General features: G+C 40.0%; 1 protein-coding gene across 2 annotated transcripts in view; it reads right to left on the bottom strand.

Annotated features, from left to right (window-relative positions):
• The window catches only part of LOC137303458 (high mobility group protein 20A-like), a 58,354-nt gene that overhangs the window by 26,174 nt on the left and 17,129 nt on the right, over positions 1 to 15,051 (bottom strand). Inside the window, exons 4-8 of one of the 2 annotated variants that reach the window (XM_067972316.1) lie at positions 9,738 to 9,817; positions 8,277 to 8,400; positions 4,346 to 4,472; positions 2,503 to 2,561; positions 715 to 826 (exon numbers count right to left, since the gene is read on the bottom strand). In XM_067972316.1, coding sequence (XP_067828417.1) covers positions 715 to 826; positions 2,503 to 2,561; positions 4,346 to 4,472; positions 8,277 to 8,400; positions 9,738 to 9,817 — 502 coding nt within the window. The remainder of the gene's footprint in view (positions 1 to 714; positions 827 to 2,502; positions 2,562 to 4,345; positions 4,473 to 8,276; positions 8,401 to 9,737; positions 9,818 to 15,051) is intronic. The other variant, XM_067972317.1, reaches the window with a different exon arrangement.

The raw sequence follows: 15,051 nt of genomic DNA, 5'->3' as shown, positions 1-15,051 counted from the left end.
GCAGTGTGAAACATTTGTATCACTGGACCTGATCTCATGATACATGAGTTATCAAGTTGCAAGTGCATTACATCTCATCAGATAGACAAGTTGTTTAAATGTTGTATCACACAAAAGTGCATGTGGAATTCCATATATACAATGGTTAAATAAAGTTAATCATTAAAATTTGAAAAACTACATTGTCAATGAAGAAATAATGCAAGTGAATTACCTGCCTTATACTTATGCATTGCATCATATTAGAATACTGTAGTTATGCATTGATTCAGTCCGCTAGTTGCTGGAGTCAGGTATTCATTATGCGTGGACATTTTAGAGGCTGAAGTTTTTATTATTTGAGGTATTTTTATATAATACTTTGAAAAATGTAACTTCATTTGAATGTCTCTAGGTTGCAGTGATTGTGTTTTGTAGTCAATTAATACTTTTAAAATTGATATTTGACTAGGTAGCATCAATAGAACTCTGAGCACATGGTGTAGCTTGCAATGGTGTTAAATAATCATGCAAAAAAAAGTGGCTATCACATGGGAGTTATCACACTAATCGAAAAGCCATAACTATACATATAGTTCATAAAAATCTTAAGTGTTATTGCTGAGTTGAATTCACCTATAACCTTTCTGATGCCATTATTTTATTTAGATTTTATTGAAATATTTTCTGTTTGTATAAGGCCAGGTAAGCAGGAAACATGTGGAAATCTTTTACCTGTCAAATTCTGCAGATGCTGCCTTCCAAAAAGATGTTCCTTCTTGTTATGTAATGAGCTAAAATACTGATTACATGTTTTGCAGTACAGGCCATTGTTGTCCTCATCCTGCTTAACAAAAATATCCAATTATTTACTCTTCAATCTACCAACAACTTACAAGGTTGGTGTACATTTTCTTTTAATGACTTAAGTTATTTTTAAGACAACAAAAGCAGAATTTCAAATTTATGGTTTCTGAACAATTCTACTCTAAAATCCAGAATACAAATTGAACCAATGTATAAATTGCTCATCCATTTATATAGATATCATCAGCATTTAAAACAAAGAAATCAGACTAGGTACAAAGACTGCCCTACATTTAGAGGATGTAAAACATTCATTCTGATGTGTACACTAGATTTTGAGATAATTTGTTGAAGTGGCTAAAATATTATCATGACATTGCTTGTACACTACAATAGAAAGCTAAATGTGCAAGTTAGTTTTTTTTTAACAGTAATTGAGAATGTAATCAATTATTACAGTTCGCTACCAACATCCAGTTTGTGCACAACTACTACATCAGCTGTTGCCATAAAATGGTGGACTGTAGATTGAAATTATTGGTTTGACTGGAACAATGTCTACAGGGTCAAAAGTAAATGTGTGAAAATAAAGCATTTTGGAGAAACCAGAATCGAGCAACATGAGTACAATCCCCCACCCCTAAAGTTTGTGAGGCTCCTGTAGTAGTGGTCAAGTAGAGGAGTTGCTGTGTTACTTTTCTGTGTCCCTAGTGGACAGCCAAAGAGCTGTATTTGTGAAGGCCAGGAAGCAAATCAACCACCTTCCTTCTTGGCTACATGAGGAATGTGACCTGTCGAGACTTGGACAAGGAGAAAAGGGAGTGTGGAAGAGGGATACGTAGAGCTTCCCGTTTAAAAAAAAAATCAAAACCAATTAGTTTGTGTGTGAAATAACATTTTAAAATTCAGAAGCAAGTAATCTTGTTTCAGAATTAAAGGAGCATTTTAAGATTTCCCCAGAAGCCTCACATCCATCCATAGACCAAGAATTTATCACTTGACAGTTTTAGGTGTTAGCAAACTTATGTAAAACATTTTCACATCTCCTAAATGTTGGAGGTCTTCCCCATTCATGAAGGAACTATCTTGGGATACCCTCAACAGTGAACTATTTTTATATGGCATTACCATATAAAGGATAACTTACTATTGAGGGCATGTATCAGCCTTGGCTTAAAGGTAGCGCACTTGCCTCTGAGTCAGAAGGTTGTGGGTTCAAGCCCTACGCCAGAGACTTGAGCACATAATCCAGGCTGACACTTCAGTGCAGTACAGAGGGAGTGCTGCACTGTTTGAGGTGCCGTCTTTCGGATGAGCGGTTAAACCGAGGCTCCGTTTGCCCTCTCAGGTGGTCATAAAAGATCACATGGCACCATTCGAAGAAGAGCAGAGGAGTTCTCCCAGTGTCCCGGCCAACATTGATCTCTTAACCAACACTACAAAAAATAGATTATGTGGTCATTTATTTCATTGCTGTTTGTGGGACCTTGCTGTGCACAATTTGGCTGCCACGTTTCCCTACATTACAACAGTGACCACACTTCAAAAGTGGTCAGGGCATCTTGAGGTTAAGGAAAGTGCTACATATATGCAAGTTCTTTCTTTCTTTTACCAAATGAAAAATTTCACAAATATATTTCCACTTCCTTTTCCTCATAAAAACTGTGTTTAACTATTGTTATATATTAAGTTTAATAAAATAAAAACTCTACTTACGCCCATTTCTGACAGTGCAACTGCTTCACTTTCAAATTCAGTATCCAGAGACTGTACACCTAATTGGAACAAAATGTTATGTTAACTGCAACTTTAATTCTGAACAATCGGATGTCTTCCCAGCAGCAGGATGTCAAGGGACACATCTCCTCCCTGGCAAGTAAACACTGCAATCTCCGATGATAAATTCAATATTAGCTCAACATTATATGTGGCTTCAGATGCCTTGCTAGCAGTGAAATAGTTACTCTCTGCCAGTTTGCTGCGATATCTTCAAATTGAAATTTCCCCCATAACCACAAATGTAACAATCCAAAACAAAAACTGCTGATATAAATTTTTATAGGTTCTACATATTAATAGATGGAGTCAAAATCTATTAAGTGATAAAATTACATCATTTTAATGTAGTAACAACTGTATTTCTGCTTGCACATACATCACAAATTGTATAAATGCTGAACAATCTGAAAATGTGATGTGCTTCTGAGCTGAAGCCTTTAACTGACAAACAATTCTAATTTCCAAATTTCCCTGAACAGACACTGATTAATCTCTGAATAGCCTGAGGCTTTGTTTACTGAGCAATTACACTTTGTAGCCTTAAAGAGAAATAGTTCCATTTTACCAGCAGAATAATACATTCTGCATTACATGCTAGAACATTCCCATCATTGTAAAACATGGCATCTTCCAACTTACCATGAGCAATGCCATGCGACTGCTGGCATTGTATTATGTCAGGTACTGTATGGTTTCTCCAATGGGCTCAGCTGGTTAAGGCTGGAAATGAACTGTGCTTGGTTGTAACCTCCACGGCCAAACACCTTGCCAACTTTCACTATCTAAGATCACACATGCAATTTCCCAATGAACAATTTTACAACAAACACCAAATGGGTGAGGTACTGGAGGGTGTAACTGTACCCAAGCAATGGAGTCAAAGTACTTCAAGTAGAATGAATTACTTCGACATGCAGTGCCTGTTGTTATGTAGGCAAATGCGGCATTACAGCAAGATCCCACAAACAGTAATGAGATGAATGAATGCTTAATCCATTTTTAACGGCGTTGGTTGTGGTGAGTGTTATTGCCAGGACACACCGAGAACTCCCTGCTCCTCCTCTTTAACGGACAATTGAACCAATGGACTAGGTTGACAGGAACTCAGTTTAACATCTCTGACAGTGCAGCATTTCTTCAATACTGCACTGCGGCAGCCACTACTGTCTGACTCAAGAGACAAGAATGCTAGCAACCGAGCCAATATAGCAGGAGATACATAAACACTGGAGAATTGACCCATCAGAGTGTATTAAATCTCCTCTTCTTTGCATGTTAGAGCCAAAAACTTTGTACAGATGTCTAGCACAAATAGACTATGCATAGTTACGTCATCACCAAGGAGAGTTACCTAGGACACAATGGGTGAAGTTGCTGCCGTGGTGCCCCCTATTAATCAAGCAAAGTATTACACTGGATTTCTCCAGAGCAGAACAAAAACAATGCTGAAAATCCTTCTTCAGGTCTGTGGTATGGCCTCCACCCAAACCCTTAACCGTTTTCTTTTCAGATACCAAATACCTGCGATGTACTTCTAAATACATTTTCTAATTTAATTTCAGATTTCTAACATTTGCATTTTGCTTTTTATCTCCACTATGGTTCCAAACAATTGGGAGAGGATTTTGTTTGTGAGCAGAGCTATTGATTTTTTTTCTCTTCCCTCCCTAGCAACAGGGTTGAATTTCCCCTTTAAATTGGTTCTGTTACAACATTTAAAAAAAGAAACTGCACATGATTAAAGTAACACAGTAAAACGGCAAATGTTTTTGACTCTTACCACACAGGTTTTTTACTTTGTTGATTGCTCTTCTTTTCAGGAAAGCTTGATAAGCCTCTGAATTTTGATATGCTTTCAGTTCCTCAATATATCGCCGCTTGTCTTTCTCTGCTTCATTAATATACTTCTGTCCATATAAAGGAAAGAACCCTTAGTGGAAGCTACATCTGTTATTGCAAAGTAAATTTATAAACATCAATGGGGGAGTAAAGGGGAGGGGGAAAATAATCTGTTACAATCATAAGTCATGATGTGGAGATGCCAGTGATGGACTGGGGTTGACAATTGTAAACAATTTTACAACACCAAGTTATAGTCCAGCAATTTTATTTTAAATTCACAAGCTTTCGGAGGCTTCCTCCTTCGTTAGGTGAACGATGTGAAAATGAAATCCTCGAAATGAAATCGCATTTATAATTCACAGAACAATGCTTGGAGATGCAATGCAATGCCAGGAGACCTGGCAGGTAACACCTGTCTGTCTGCACACTGATTGGCAACGGGCAGTTGAAAAAACTGTCTGTACTCACCAAGCATTGTTCTGTGAATTATAAATGCGATTTCATTTCGAGGATTTCATTTTCATATCGTTCACCTGACGAAGGAGGAAGCCTCCGAAAGCTTGTGAATTTAAAATAAAATTGCTGGACTATAACTTGGTGTTGTAAAATTGTTTACAACAATCATAAGTGGAAGAGGATTTGGAGAAGGAAAGACAAAGTAAGGTTTGTAAAGTGGTAAGTAAATAGTATCACAATTATATCTGTGAGGCCTGCATCTGTCAGTATCAGTATGCTATTTAAATTTTGCTTTGGGTCAGTCATGTGATAGATTATTTCAGTAAATTGCTGATAAAATGACGGCAAGCCTCTACCATCAGAAATCTCACTCCAGGGCCCGGACTATCTGTATGCAACACCTCAGGAAATCTATAGTACTTGTTTACTGCCAGTACTTCAAGAGTTAAGATTACCCTGGCAAATTGGCACTTTGATACCATTGTAAACTTAGTGCAGCCAATATCCCATTTTTATTCCAATCAAGTTTATATAATAGTTAGCCCATACATCCCAAATAGTAGTCCCTGGCATGTGTTGATCCAGATGCAAGAAAACCATAACCAACTACACCACGAGGTGCTGTGCAAAAAATACCAATACCAGGCTGTTACTTCTTTATAATCAGAGGCATTAGTTTACAATAACTAAAAAGTCAAATCCTGTTTTTATTGCTTGGGATTCCAGGGATTGCATTTTGCAATTTCATTCAATTTTCAATGAAAATCACAAATCAGTCACCCTGATTATGATGCCTTTTACAGCAGTAGTGAGAATGGTAATCTAGGATTTGAGTCAGTGGATGATGTTTCTTCCTCGATCATTAGATCTCTGTCTATTTATAAGCTGTATTTGAGAGAATAGCCAGGACAACACCTATCTTAGTAGTCATTCTAATTTGCATTTCAGTAGCCAATGGCTCTGTCATTAGGGAAAGGTACAAGGAGATCAGTAAATACCCTTGCCTGGTCCATTGCTTTAATGGCTGAAAATCCATTAAAAGAAATACACAACCATTGCAACTAATTCTGTAATTACCTTAGAGTGGTCAAATTTGTAAAGATTTTCAAAAAAAAGAGCCAAAAACTATTGACTATCTTACGGCAGCCAAGGATCTCAAGTTTCCAGAATGCTCTGAATTTATCACACTGTCCATTTTTTTTGAATACCTTGACGAGCCCTGTTTGATTTATTAGATAAGCTCAGAAAGCACAACTTCAAACCTCTGAGCCAATACTTAGGCCAGGATGTGTAAATTCACTCCTGAGTTACAAAATAAGGTTGAATTTTCATGTTTCTTGGAGGATGACGAAAATCATTTGTCCTGGTGTGTATTCAGTGAAATAATATATGCCCAAATAAACCCAAGCATGTTATGGCAGGGACTTGAAACTGATGTTTTTGTTTTATAGCAATGAGTCTGGTCATCTTTATCGAATTGCAGTCCTTTAGTAAATGCAGTTATCTCTTCACAGAATCACAGAAGGATTACAGCACTGAAGGAGGCTATTCAGCCCCTCAAGTCCCCTCCGACTCTATGCAAGAGCACCCCAGCTAGTCCCCCACTCCCCCGCCCTATCCGTGTAGCCCTTTCAAGTACTTATCCAGTTTCCTTTTGAAGGCCATGATTGTATCTGCCTCCACCACCCCCTCAGGCAGTGCATTCCAGATCCCAACCACTCGCTGCGTAAAAAAAAGTTTTTCCTCATGTCACCTTTGGTTCTTTTGTCAATCACCTTAAATCTATGCCCTCTGGTTCTTGACCCTTCCGCCAATGGGAACAGTTTCTCTCTATCTACTCTGTCCAGACCCTTCATGATTTTGAATACCTCTATCAAATCTCTTCGCAACCTTCTCTGTTCCAAGGAGAACAACCCCAGCTTCTCCAGTCTATCCACGTAACTAAAGTCCCTCATCCCTGGAATCATTCTAGTACATTTCTTCTGCACCCTCTCTAAGGCCTTCACATCTTTCCAAAAGTGCGGTGCCCAGAACTGGACACAATACTCCAGCTGTGGCCGAAACAGTGTTTTATGAAGGTTCATCATAACTTTCTTACTTTTGTACTCTATTTATAAAGCCCAGGATCCCATATGCTTTTTTAAGCGCTTTCTCAACTTGCCCTGCCACTTTCAACGATTTGTGCACATATACCCCCAGGTCTCTCTGTTCCTATACCCTTTTTAGAATTGTGCCCTCATCTACTTAGTCCTTTTACATAGCAATGATTGCCAATTAATAGAAACTGTCTCCTGAGCAGCACCATTGAGTGCATAGGTAGGTGTCCAACCTGCAAACCAAGGGTAACATGCAGTCCTTGAGTACTGGTAATCCGGTCCTTAAAGCCCAGGCAACTCAGTCCTATTTGCACTTATATTTCTTATTTGTTACAGGAAGAGTCCGGGGCGGGGGGAGGAGGCGGGGGTGGTGGAGGAGGCGGGCGCGGTGATTAGCAGGCACCAAACCCAGAAGGGAAGCAGGCATAATGAGGCCTATCAAAGCCTCTTACGGGTTTTGAGCCCGGCAGCCAGTCTGAGTGACAGACTGATAGGAGCTGCACATCCTGGCCGGCGGGGTGGAAAAGAGAGAGAGACACCTCATCGACAGCTAGGATAGGGATAGAGATTGGGGGGGGGGCGGAGAAAACAAAGATCAGAGTGGAGACGAGATCACAGGGCAGATATCGGATATCGGGATCAGAGGGCAGACATTGGGATCAGAGTTGGGGGGTGGGGTCCAGTCAACATTGATTTTTTTAAGGTATGTTAGTTTAATTTGTTTGCAATGGGAAATGTAATTTTATTTAATTTATTTTTCACTGATCTGGCCCTTCCCACCTGGTTTCACCAGGCGTGAATCGGAAGCTGTGGGAAAGACACCCAGGTAACGTTAAAATCTTTTTAACTACCCAATACACAAAAAATAAACTACTTTAAGTACCTCAGTGAGGTACATTTGCTCCTTTAATTGTCAGCCCGCCATGGGGGCGGGACTTCCTGGTGACTGCTGTACACACACACACATATTTGCTCGAGTCTCATTCAAAAACGTGCAGGTTCCAACTGGGATGTCTGCCCGCTCCCAAAAACAGCGATTTTGATTGCCCTCCACCCTCAACCCACCTGTTTTTCCCTTTGTGCCCTATATGTAACTCTCACAGCTCCGTGGTATGCCCCTATGTGAACCCTAAAGACAAAATTTTGGACACACCCTCTACTCCCCTCTCTCAATCCACTTAGTTTCTTTTTGGTAGTGGGGGGAGGGGAGAAAGAGAAGATTTAATCCAGAAAAAAAATAACTTTTGAACACCCAAACTATTTAGATGAGAAAAAAAGAGGGTACCCACAATAAAAGTGTAATGAGGCATTTCTCACCTGTTTTCCCTCCTGAGAGAGCTGTGACCACTGAGTGCCCAGCAACTTTGTAATTTCTGTAAAAGGGAGATCCGGATGTTCAATTTTCAGCTTGGCTCTCTGTTCATTCAGGAATAACACATACCTGTCAGGCAGTTACAAGGGATTAAAGGAACAAATTCTTAAGAAACGGTGTTACCAGGCTTATTGAATTAAAAATTTCATATTAATGAAACTATGGAAAGAATAAATCTCAATACATTTTAACGACACACAATGATTTCGGCATTTGTAAAGACCATGGAAAGTGGTAGTGCATCAAAAGGCAATCTCTGACTAGGTTATTCAATTATTATGCCTGAAATATACATAATAGAAATTACCCAACTGTTATTTTACACCAAGCACTTCAGAACCTTGTGCACACGTCACATAACATACTTGTGGTGCACTTACTGTACAAGTACTATTTCTAAACATCTGGTTATTTATAATAAACCACTATGAATTTATCTACACTACCATAAACCTTATTTACACTTAAGATCAAACAGCTTTTCTTCGCATTATTCAAGAAGAGGCACAAGGATTGAGAATGAAACAGATCTGTGATTTTATTGGCACAAATTATTCACTAAAAGCATCTATTATATTTAAAATGTAGAAGCTGAGTTATCTATTCATAAGGTGGTTTATTATTCGTAAACATAAAATGTGCATTTTTGGTGATTTTGTAAAATGTTACTTTGGCAATGAAGACTCTGCCCTAAGTTATAGAGACAGACTGATCTACACCACTAGTCAATACTCCATTTAAGCATTTTTTTTTAGTTTTTTTTTAAAAAGACAATTTATCTTCAATCTACACCATAAACTCTAATATCATCCTTTTCCCATATCTTGTGCAGTAATTTGTTAAAATTGGTGTTTGTATTCATACCTGCTAATTTAGTGGAGCTGTTTGGTTTATAGGGGTAGTCAGCTGTTCTAAAGGCTTATATTTTATTTTCTTCGCAGGTTACGATTTGCATGTGCAGACTTTTTATTTTATTTTGACACGGTAAAGCGGTGACACATGGTGAGGAGAGCGTGGACTTGGATTACCAACTTTTATTCCTGGGCATTGTGTGCAAATTAGCACTGGTGTCAGATTAATTTGTGAGTCCATGCTTTTATTTAATATATTGAAAATGCTAGGTGACAATTTGAAACTCAGGAACATCTAGTTGGTTTTCAATTAGAAATATACATCATCAGGGAATTTGACACAAACAATATCTTTAAAGATCACAGCCCCTGGATTTTATCAGGTGAGGCAGGTGGCATGTTACGCTATATCACTTAGCAGCTCAACAGTCAAACATCATTACAAGTGGCTATGTCCGCTGAAGCGTCAGCCCCTATTAAAAGTTAGTCCTTCAAACATGTGTGTGTGGATGGCATCACCAGCAACTGACATTCAATAAGAAACCATTTTCTTACCCTGTCGTAGGAGCCCGTGGTGCAGTAAAATCTTTTGGAGGTTTTCTCTTTTTGCCTTTGGGCCAACCACCTTTTCTTTTCTGAATTTAAAAGATGTCAGCATCAGGCTGGAGAGGTTTTTGGTTATCTCAGCTGGTATTATTACATTTCAAAACATGAAGCAATCAATGGGCAAAATCATATTTTTGTTCTTAAGAAAATTCAGACTTCAATGTAACCGTGTCATTGATTACACCAGATATATATATGCCTGAGGATACAGTAAGTGACAGAGTGTATGTACAGGAGAGCCAAAGTCAAATAAAGCCCATGCTTGGTGTCATCTAATTACTATTTCCTGATTTATGTTGTTTTCTTGCGCTTTTCAACCTTGATGGTGCTCAGCATTACTGGCTTGACTCTAACTTACATAGAATTTTACAGCACAGAAACAGGCCATTCGGCCCAACAGGTCTATGCCGGTGTTCATGCTCCACACATGCCTCCTCCCACCTTACTTCATCTCACCCTATAGCCTTCCATTTCTTTCTCCCTCCCTCTAGCATCCCCTTAAATGCATCTATGCTATTCTCCTCAACCAATCCATATGGTAGCGAGTTCCACATTCTCACTACTCTCTGGGTAAAGAAGTTTCTCCTGAATTCCTTATTAGATTTATTAGTGACTTATATTTACGGTCCCTAGTTTTGGAATCCCCCACAGATGGAAATATCTTCTCTACATCTACCCTATCGAATCCGATCATAATTTTAAAGACCTCTATCAAGTCACCTCTGTCTTTCTAGAGAAAAGAGCCTCAGCCTGTTCAGTCTTCGATAGTTGTACCCTCTCAGTTCTGGTATCACTCTTGTAAATCTTTTTTGCACTTTCTCCAGTGCTTCTATATCCTTTATGTAATATGAAGTTTTTATAACTTGTTTTTTCAATAATAAAAATATAGGCATACATATACTATGGAATAAAATACAATTATTTTTCAGCAAAACTTTCCTTTCCATCATGCAAGACAGGAATGACACTTAAGCTGTTTCTGAATGTCAGCAGACTTTGAGATCAAATTACTATCTAAAATCTCACTGCCAGAAATTTCTTACTGTACTATATGTTCTATTTTTAAGCTATGTAACTTTATTCATTAAATGTCAGAAGTATTGATGATAAAGATGAAACAGTAACAATGACTGTGCCACAGAAGCTGAAAGGATATGGCACTGTTACTAGCATTACAATATCACTTTGCTTTCCTAGCAGAATATAAGATAGTGGGCAGACACGTGGCAGATGAAATTCAACACAAAAAGTGTGAAGTGATAAATTTCAGTAGGAAGAACGAGGAGAGGCAATATAAACTAAAGGGTACAATTCTAAAAGGGGTGCAGGAACAGAGAGTGGTATATGTGCACAAATCATTGAAGGTGGCAGGGCAAGTTGAGAAAGCGGTTAAGAAAGCATGCGGGATCCTGGGCTTTATAAATAGAGGCATAGAGTACACAAGCAAGGAGGTTATGATGACCCTTTATAAAAGGAATATTGTGTCCAGTTCTGGGCACCGTATTTAGGAAGGATGTGAGGGCCTTAGAGAGGGTGCAGAAGAGATTTACTAGAATGATTCCAGGGATGAGGGGCTTCAGTTACGTGAAGAGATTGGAGAAGCTGGGATTGTTTTCCTTAGAGCAGAGAAGGTTGAGTGGAGATTTGATAGAGGTATTCAAAATCATGAAGAGTCTAGACAGAGTAGATAGAGAGAAACTGTTCCCATTGATGGAAGGGTCAAGAACCAGAGGATATAGATTTAAGGTGATTGGCAAAATAACCAAAGGTGACATGAGGAAAAACTTTTTTTTAAAAACACGGCAAGTGGTTGGGATCTGGAATGCACTGCCTGAGGGGGTGGTGGAGGCAGATTCAATCGTGACTTTCAAAGGGGAATTGGATAACTACTTGGAGGGAAAAAATTTGCAGGCTACGGGGATAGGGCGGGGGAGTGGGACTAACTGGATTGTTCTTGCAGAGAGCTGGCACAGACTCGAAGGGCCGAATAGCCTCCTTCTGTGCCGTAACCATTCTTTGATTCTAGTGCACTTACTATAATAGAACAAGACATAGATGTTATGAGAATAACAGAACCGTAGGCTTGTAAATATCGTAGAATCCACTCAAACTTCTTGTTCAGCTTTTGACATTCGAACCCCTCAGTTGTAATCAAACTGTAATACCCTCATTTTTCAACTGCCCAAATCATTCTGTGCTTGTACAATATCTTCCCTAAGGTACCCTAATTCAGTCGTACAGTGTTCTTGCCATATTGAGCAACTCCATTTTTGCTACTTCGCTCAATTTAGGAGCAGTGATGGGAAATTGATTTTTTCCCCACCACCAAACTGGCATCCTCTGTTCGGATTGAAAAGCATAGGTTGGTGCTTTGGATAGATCAAGTCTGTCCAAATGCATTTCATTTTAAACTCAATAAAAATAACTTTCCATTTCACTTACAAGAAAGAAGAAAATTCAACACATCAGCTATTTGCTGTGAAGATACCAGCAGCCAAGTACCAATCTGTAACAATTTTAGATCACTATTACCAAGCATACCAACATAATAGCACTAAGAAGCTGTACAGAGATAGCCTTCAACAACAACGTGCAATTATATAGCGCCTTTAATACAGAAAAACATCCCGAGGCATTTCACTGAAGTGTAATCAGAAAAAAAAAGTGAAATAGTTTCTGGGCTTGGGTGGGGTGGGGGGGGGGGGGGAAGCGGAGAAATCGGAGAAATTGAATTTCTCCTGCTGATAAAATTTGTGAAAAGGGTATCACAACCTCAAAACAGGTGTGTACTCATGCTGACTTTTCACCAAACTTAAATCAACAAGAGGAATTTCACCCTCAAGTGAAAGCAAACAGATGTCAGAGAGCAGACTTTCATCCCTGCTGGTTATAAGTTTTTTAATTATTCTGTCCTGAAGTACAAAATTTCGCTGTGATGAAATACTTGCCTCTTTCTCTTAACGACGTGTACTACATAATCATTAGAGTGGATACGATGGGGGTTAAATTGGATAATCCCTGAAAACGGGTGTGGGGATTGCGGTGCGCGATTAACCTGCGCCCATTCGTAGCGATGCAGGCAGCACGTTACATTCGTGCCGCCTGCTGTTTTAAATGATTGCTGCGTGCAGCCAGCGCTACCTGCGCTGTTGATTGGCTGCATGCATCAGCAGGGGGCCCCCCAATATCATGAGTCATTCGCACTTCTTAAAGGCAGCCTGCACCTCTTAAAAGGGAGATGCATTGTGGCTGCAAGAAGTGGTGGGAGTCGTTTCAAAACTGAATCTGGGTTGTGATACTTTGAAGAACGGCAGCGCCTGGGAGAGTGCATGCACCACGGTTCTCTGATGATGCACTGAAGGCCTTGGTGCAAGAGATGGACAGAAGGAGGGACATCCTGTATCCGCAGGGGGCAGGAGGCCCTCCAGACATATGCTGAAGAGGTCGAGGAAGAAGTCGGGGAGGAGGTAAATGCCAGGAGCATAGTGCCAAGAACATGAATGCAGTGCAGGAAGAAGTTCAATGATTTAAAAACGAGTTGTCAAGGTGAGTGAGTTCAAGCTTCAAGTGGCATATCGTACCAACTACACCCCTAGCCTCATCCACTGCTCAATTCACCACACCTCCATCACCCACCTACCTCCGATCTCTTTCAGTCAGTATTCAACCGGTCAAATCATATGCTTCCTCTCACCCTCACAATACTTAGCAGTGTTGCAAGCCTCACACCCACAACTCACAGTTTAAACACACTAGTTCTATTCAACCATGACAGCCCAATCACCCAAACATCTAGCAGGACACTCACCGACACACGTCCCTCTTTCTTACAGGAGAAGGTAGCGCATAATAGGAGGCAGCAAGTGGCTGTGGCGCCATGGAACGTGAACCTGCTGTCCCCTCTCAGGATTACAGCATTTCTGCTCTCAACCCTGCCACTCCGCCAGTGCCCTTGGTGTTGCCTGTCAGCCAGCCAGCCCACTCCCTGTACAGTATTGAAACTTAATCCAAGTATAGGAAACCTCCAAAAATACATACAAATGTACAAGCATCCAGAATAAATAATCCAGTAACTAACCTGTAACTCCTGCATGATCCCTTTAAATAGCGCTGGTGGTGGGGGGGGGTCCTTCATGCCCTTTAAATTAGGTTCAGCTGTGCAAGGTTAAGACAAGGCTTTGGATGGTGTGTGGAGTTCCAAAACAGCAGCGGTCCCTTTAATTCAACGTTGCACACTGATTCGCATCATAATCTCCCTACCCTGCATGCTGCCTGCAGTCGTCAGGTGCACGCGCGCAAACCCCTTTAACAAGGCGGCGCCCTGCGCACTTCCTGTCAGAAGTGTGCGCGCGCACATCTCGGACCCCATTTGAGGCTTAGTTGGCTGCATAGCGCCTAAAAAGTGGGCGTTAGACTGCCCAATTTCACCTCCTATATCTCAACTGATGTTGAATATTTTGAGAAAACAATGCAATTATGTTCGCACAGCTCTGTAAGTAGGTTAGCTAAAAATCTAAAGCAGTATGGGCTCTGACACCCTGTTTGTGCTCAGAGCCACAGGCTAACTGCCATTGGTCTTTGATACTATTATATTGGAATGCTTAGTAAGTGATATAAAATTTGTAAGACTGCTACCTGTCTGTTGTTCCTTTCACAGCAAATAGTTGATTTGTCGTAATGTTTTCTTTCTTGCAAATTAAGTGACTTTCTTTTTCTTTCCCATTGCATTTAGAGATTTTAAAATGAAACACTTGGACAGACTTGATCTATCCAAAAGCAATAACCTACCCGTTACCAATTATTCAATCCATACAGAGGTTGCCAGTTTGAGGGTGAATGAAAAATCAGATGGTGCAGTAAGATCTGAGATTTATTTCAAACCCTGTTTTCAGATATAGGGGAGCTCGGCTTTGTATCTGATCTGTTGAGAGAGATAGAGAACATGTGTTTTTATGAAATCAATCAATGCAAAATAGAGAAAATAAAATTCCTGAGCTGCAAGTAACTCTCACTTACATTGCAGGGCAATTTCACCAATAGATTGGGGATGGGGGGGTGAGGGGGAATAACACATGCATCATAAATATCCTCCTCCTATTGTCCACAACCCTCCTTTTAAAAGAACATATACTTAGACTGAGACCCCTCTTCTTGGCACGGTAAAATTGAGCTCAAACGGGAGAGGGGAAAGCGATACTTGAAGAAAAATGTCCCCTTTTGAACTCTTCCTCACGATTCAACATGCAGAATAGCCTTCCAGCTG

This window comes from Heptranchias perlo, chromosome 1 (genome assembly GCF_035084215.1).
Source record: "Heptranchias perlo isolate sHepPer1 chromosome 1, sHepPer1.hap1, whole genome shotgun sequence".
NCBI lineage: Eukaryota > Metazoa > Chordata > Chondrichthyes > Hexanchiformes > Hexanchidae > Heptranchias > Heptranchias perlo.
This window is presented reverse-complemented; position numbering and strand designations above follow the sequence as displayed.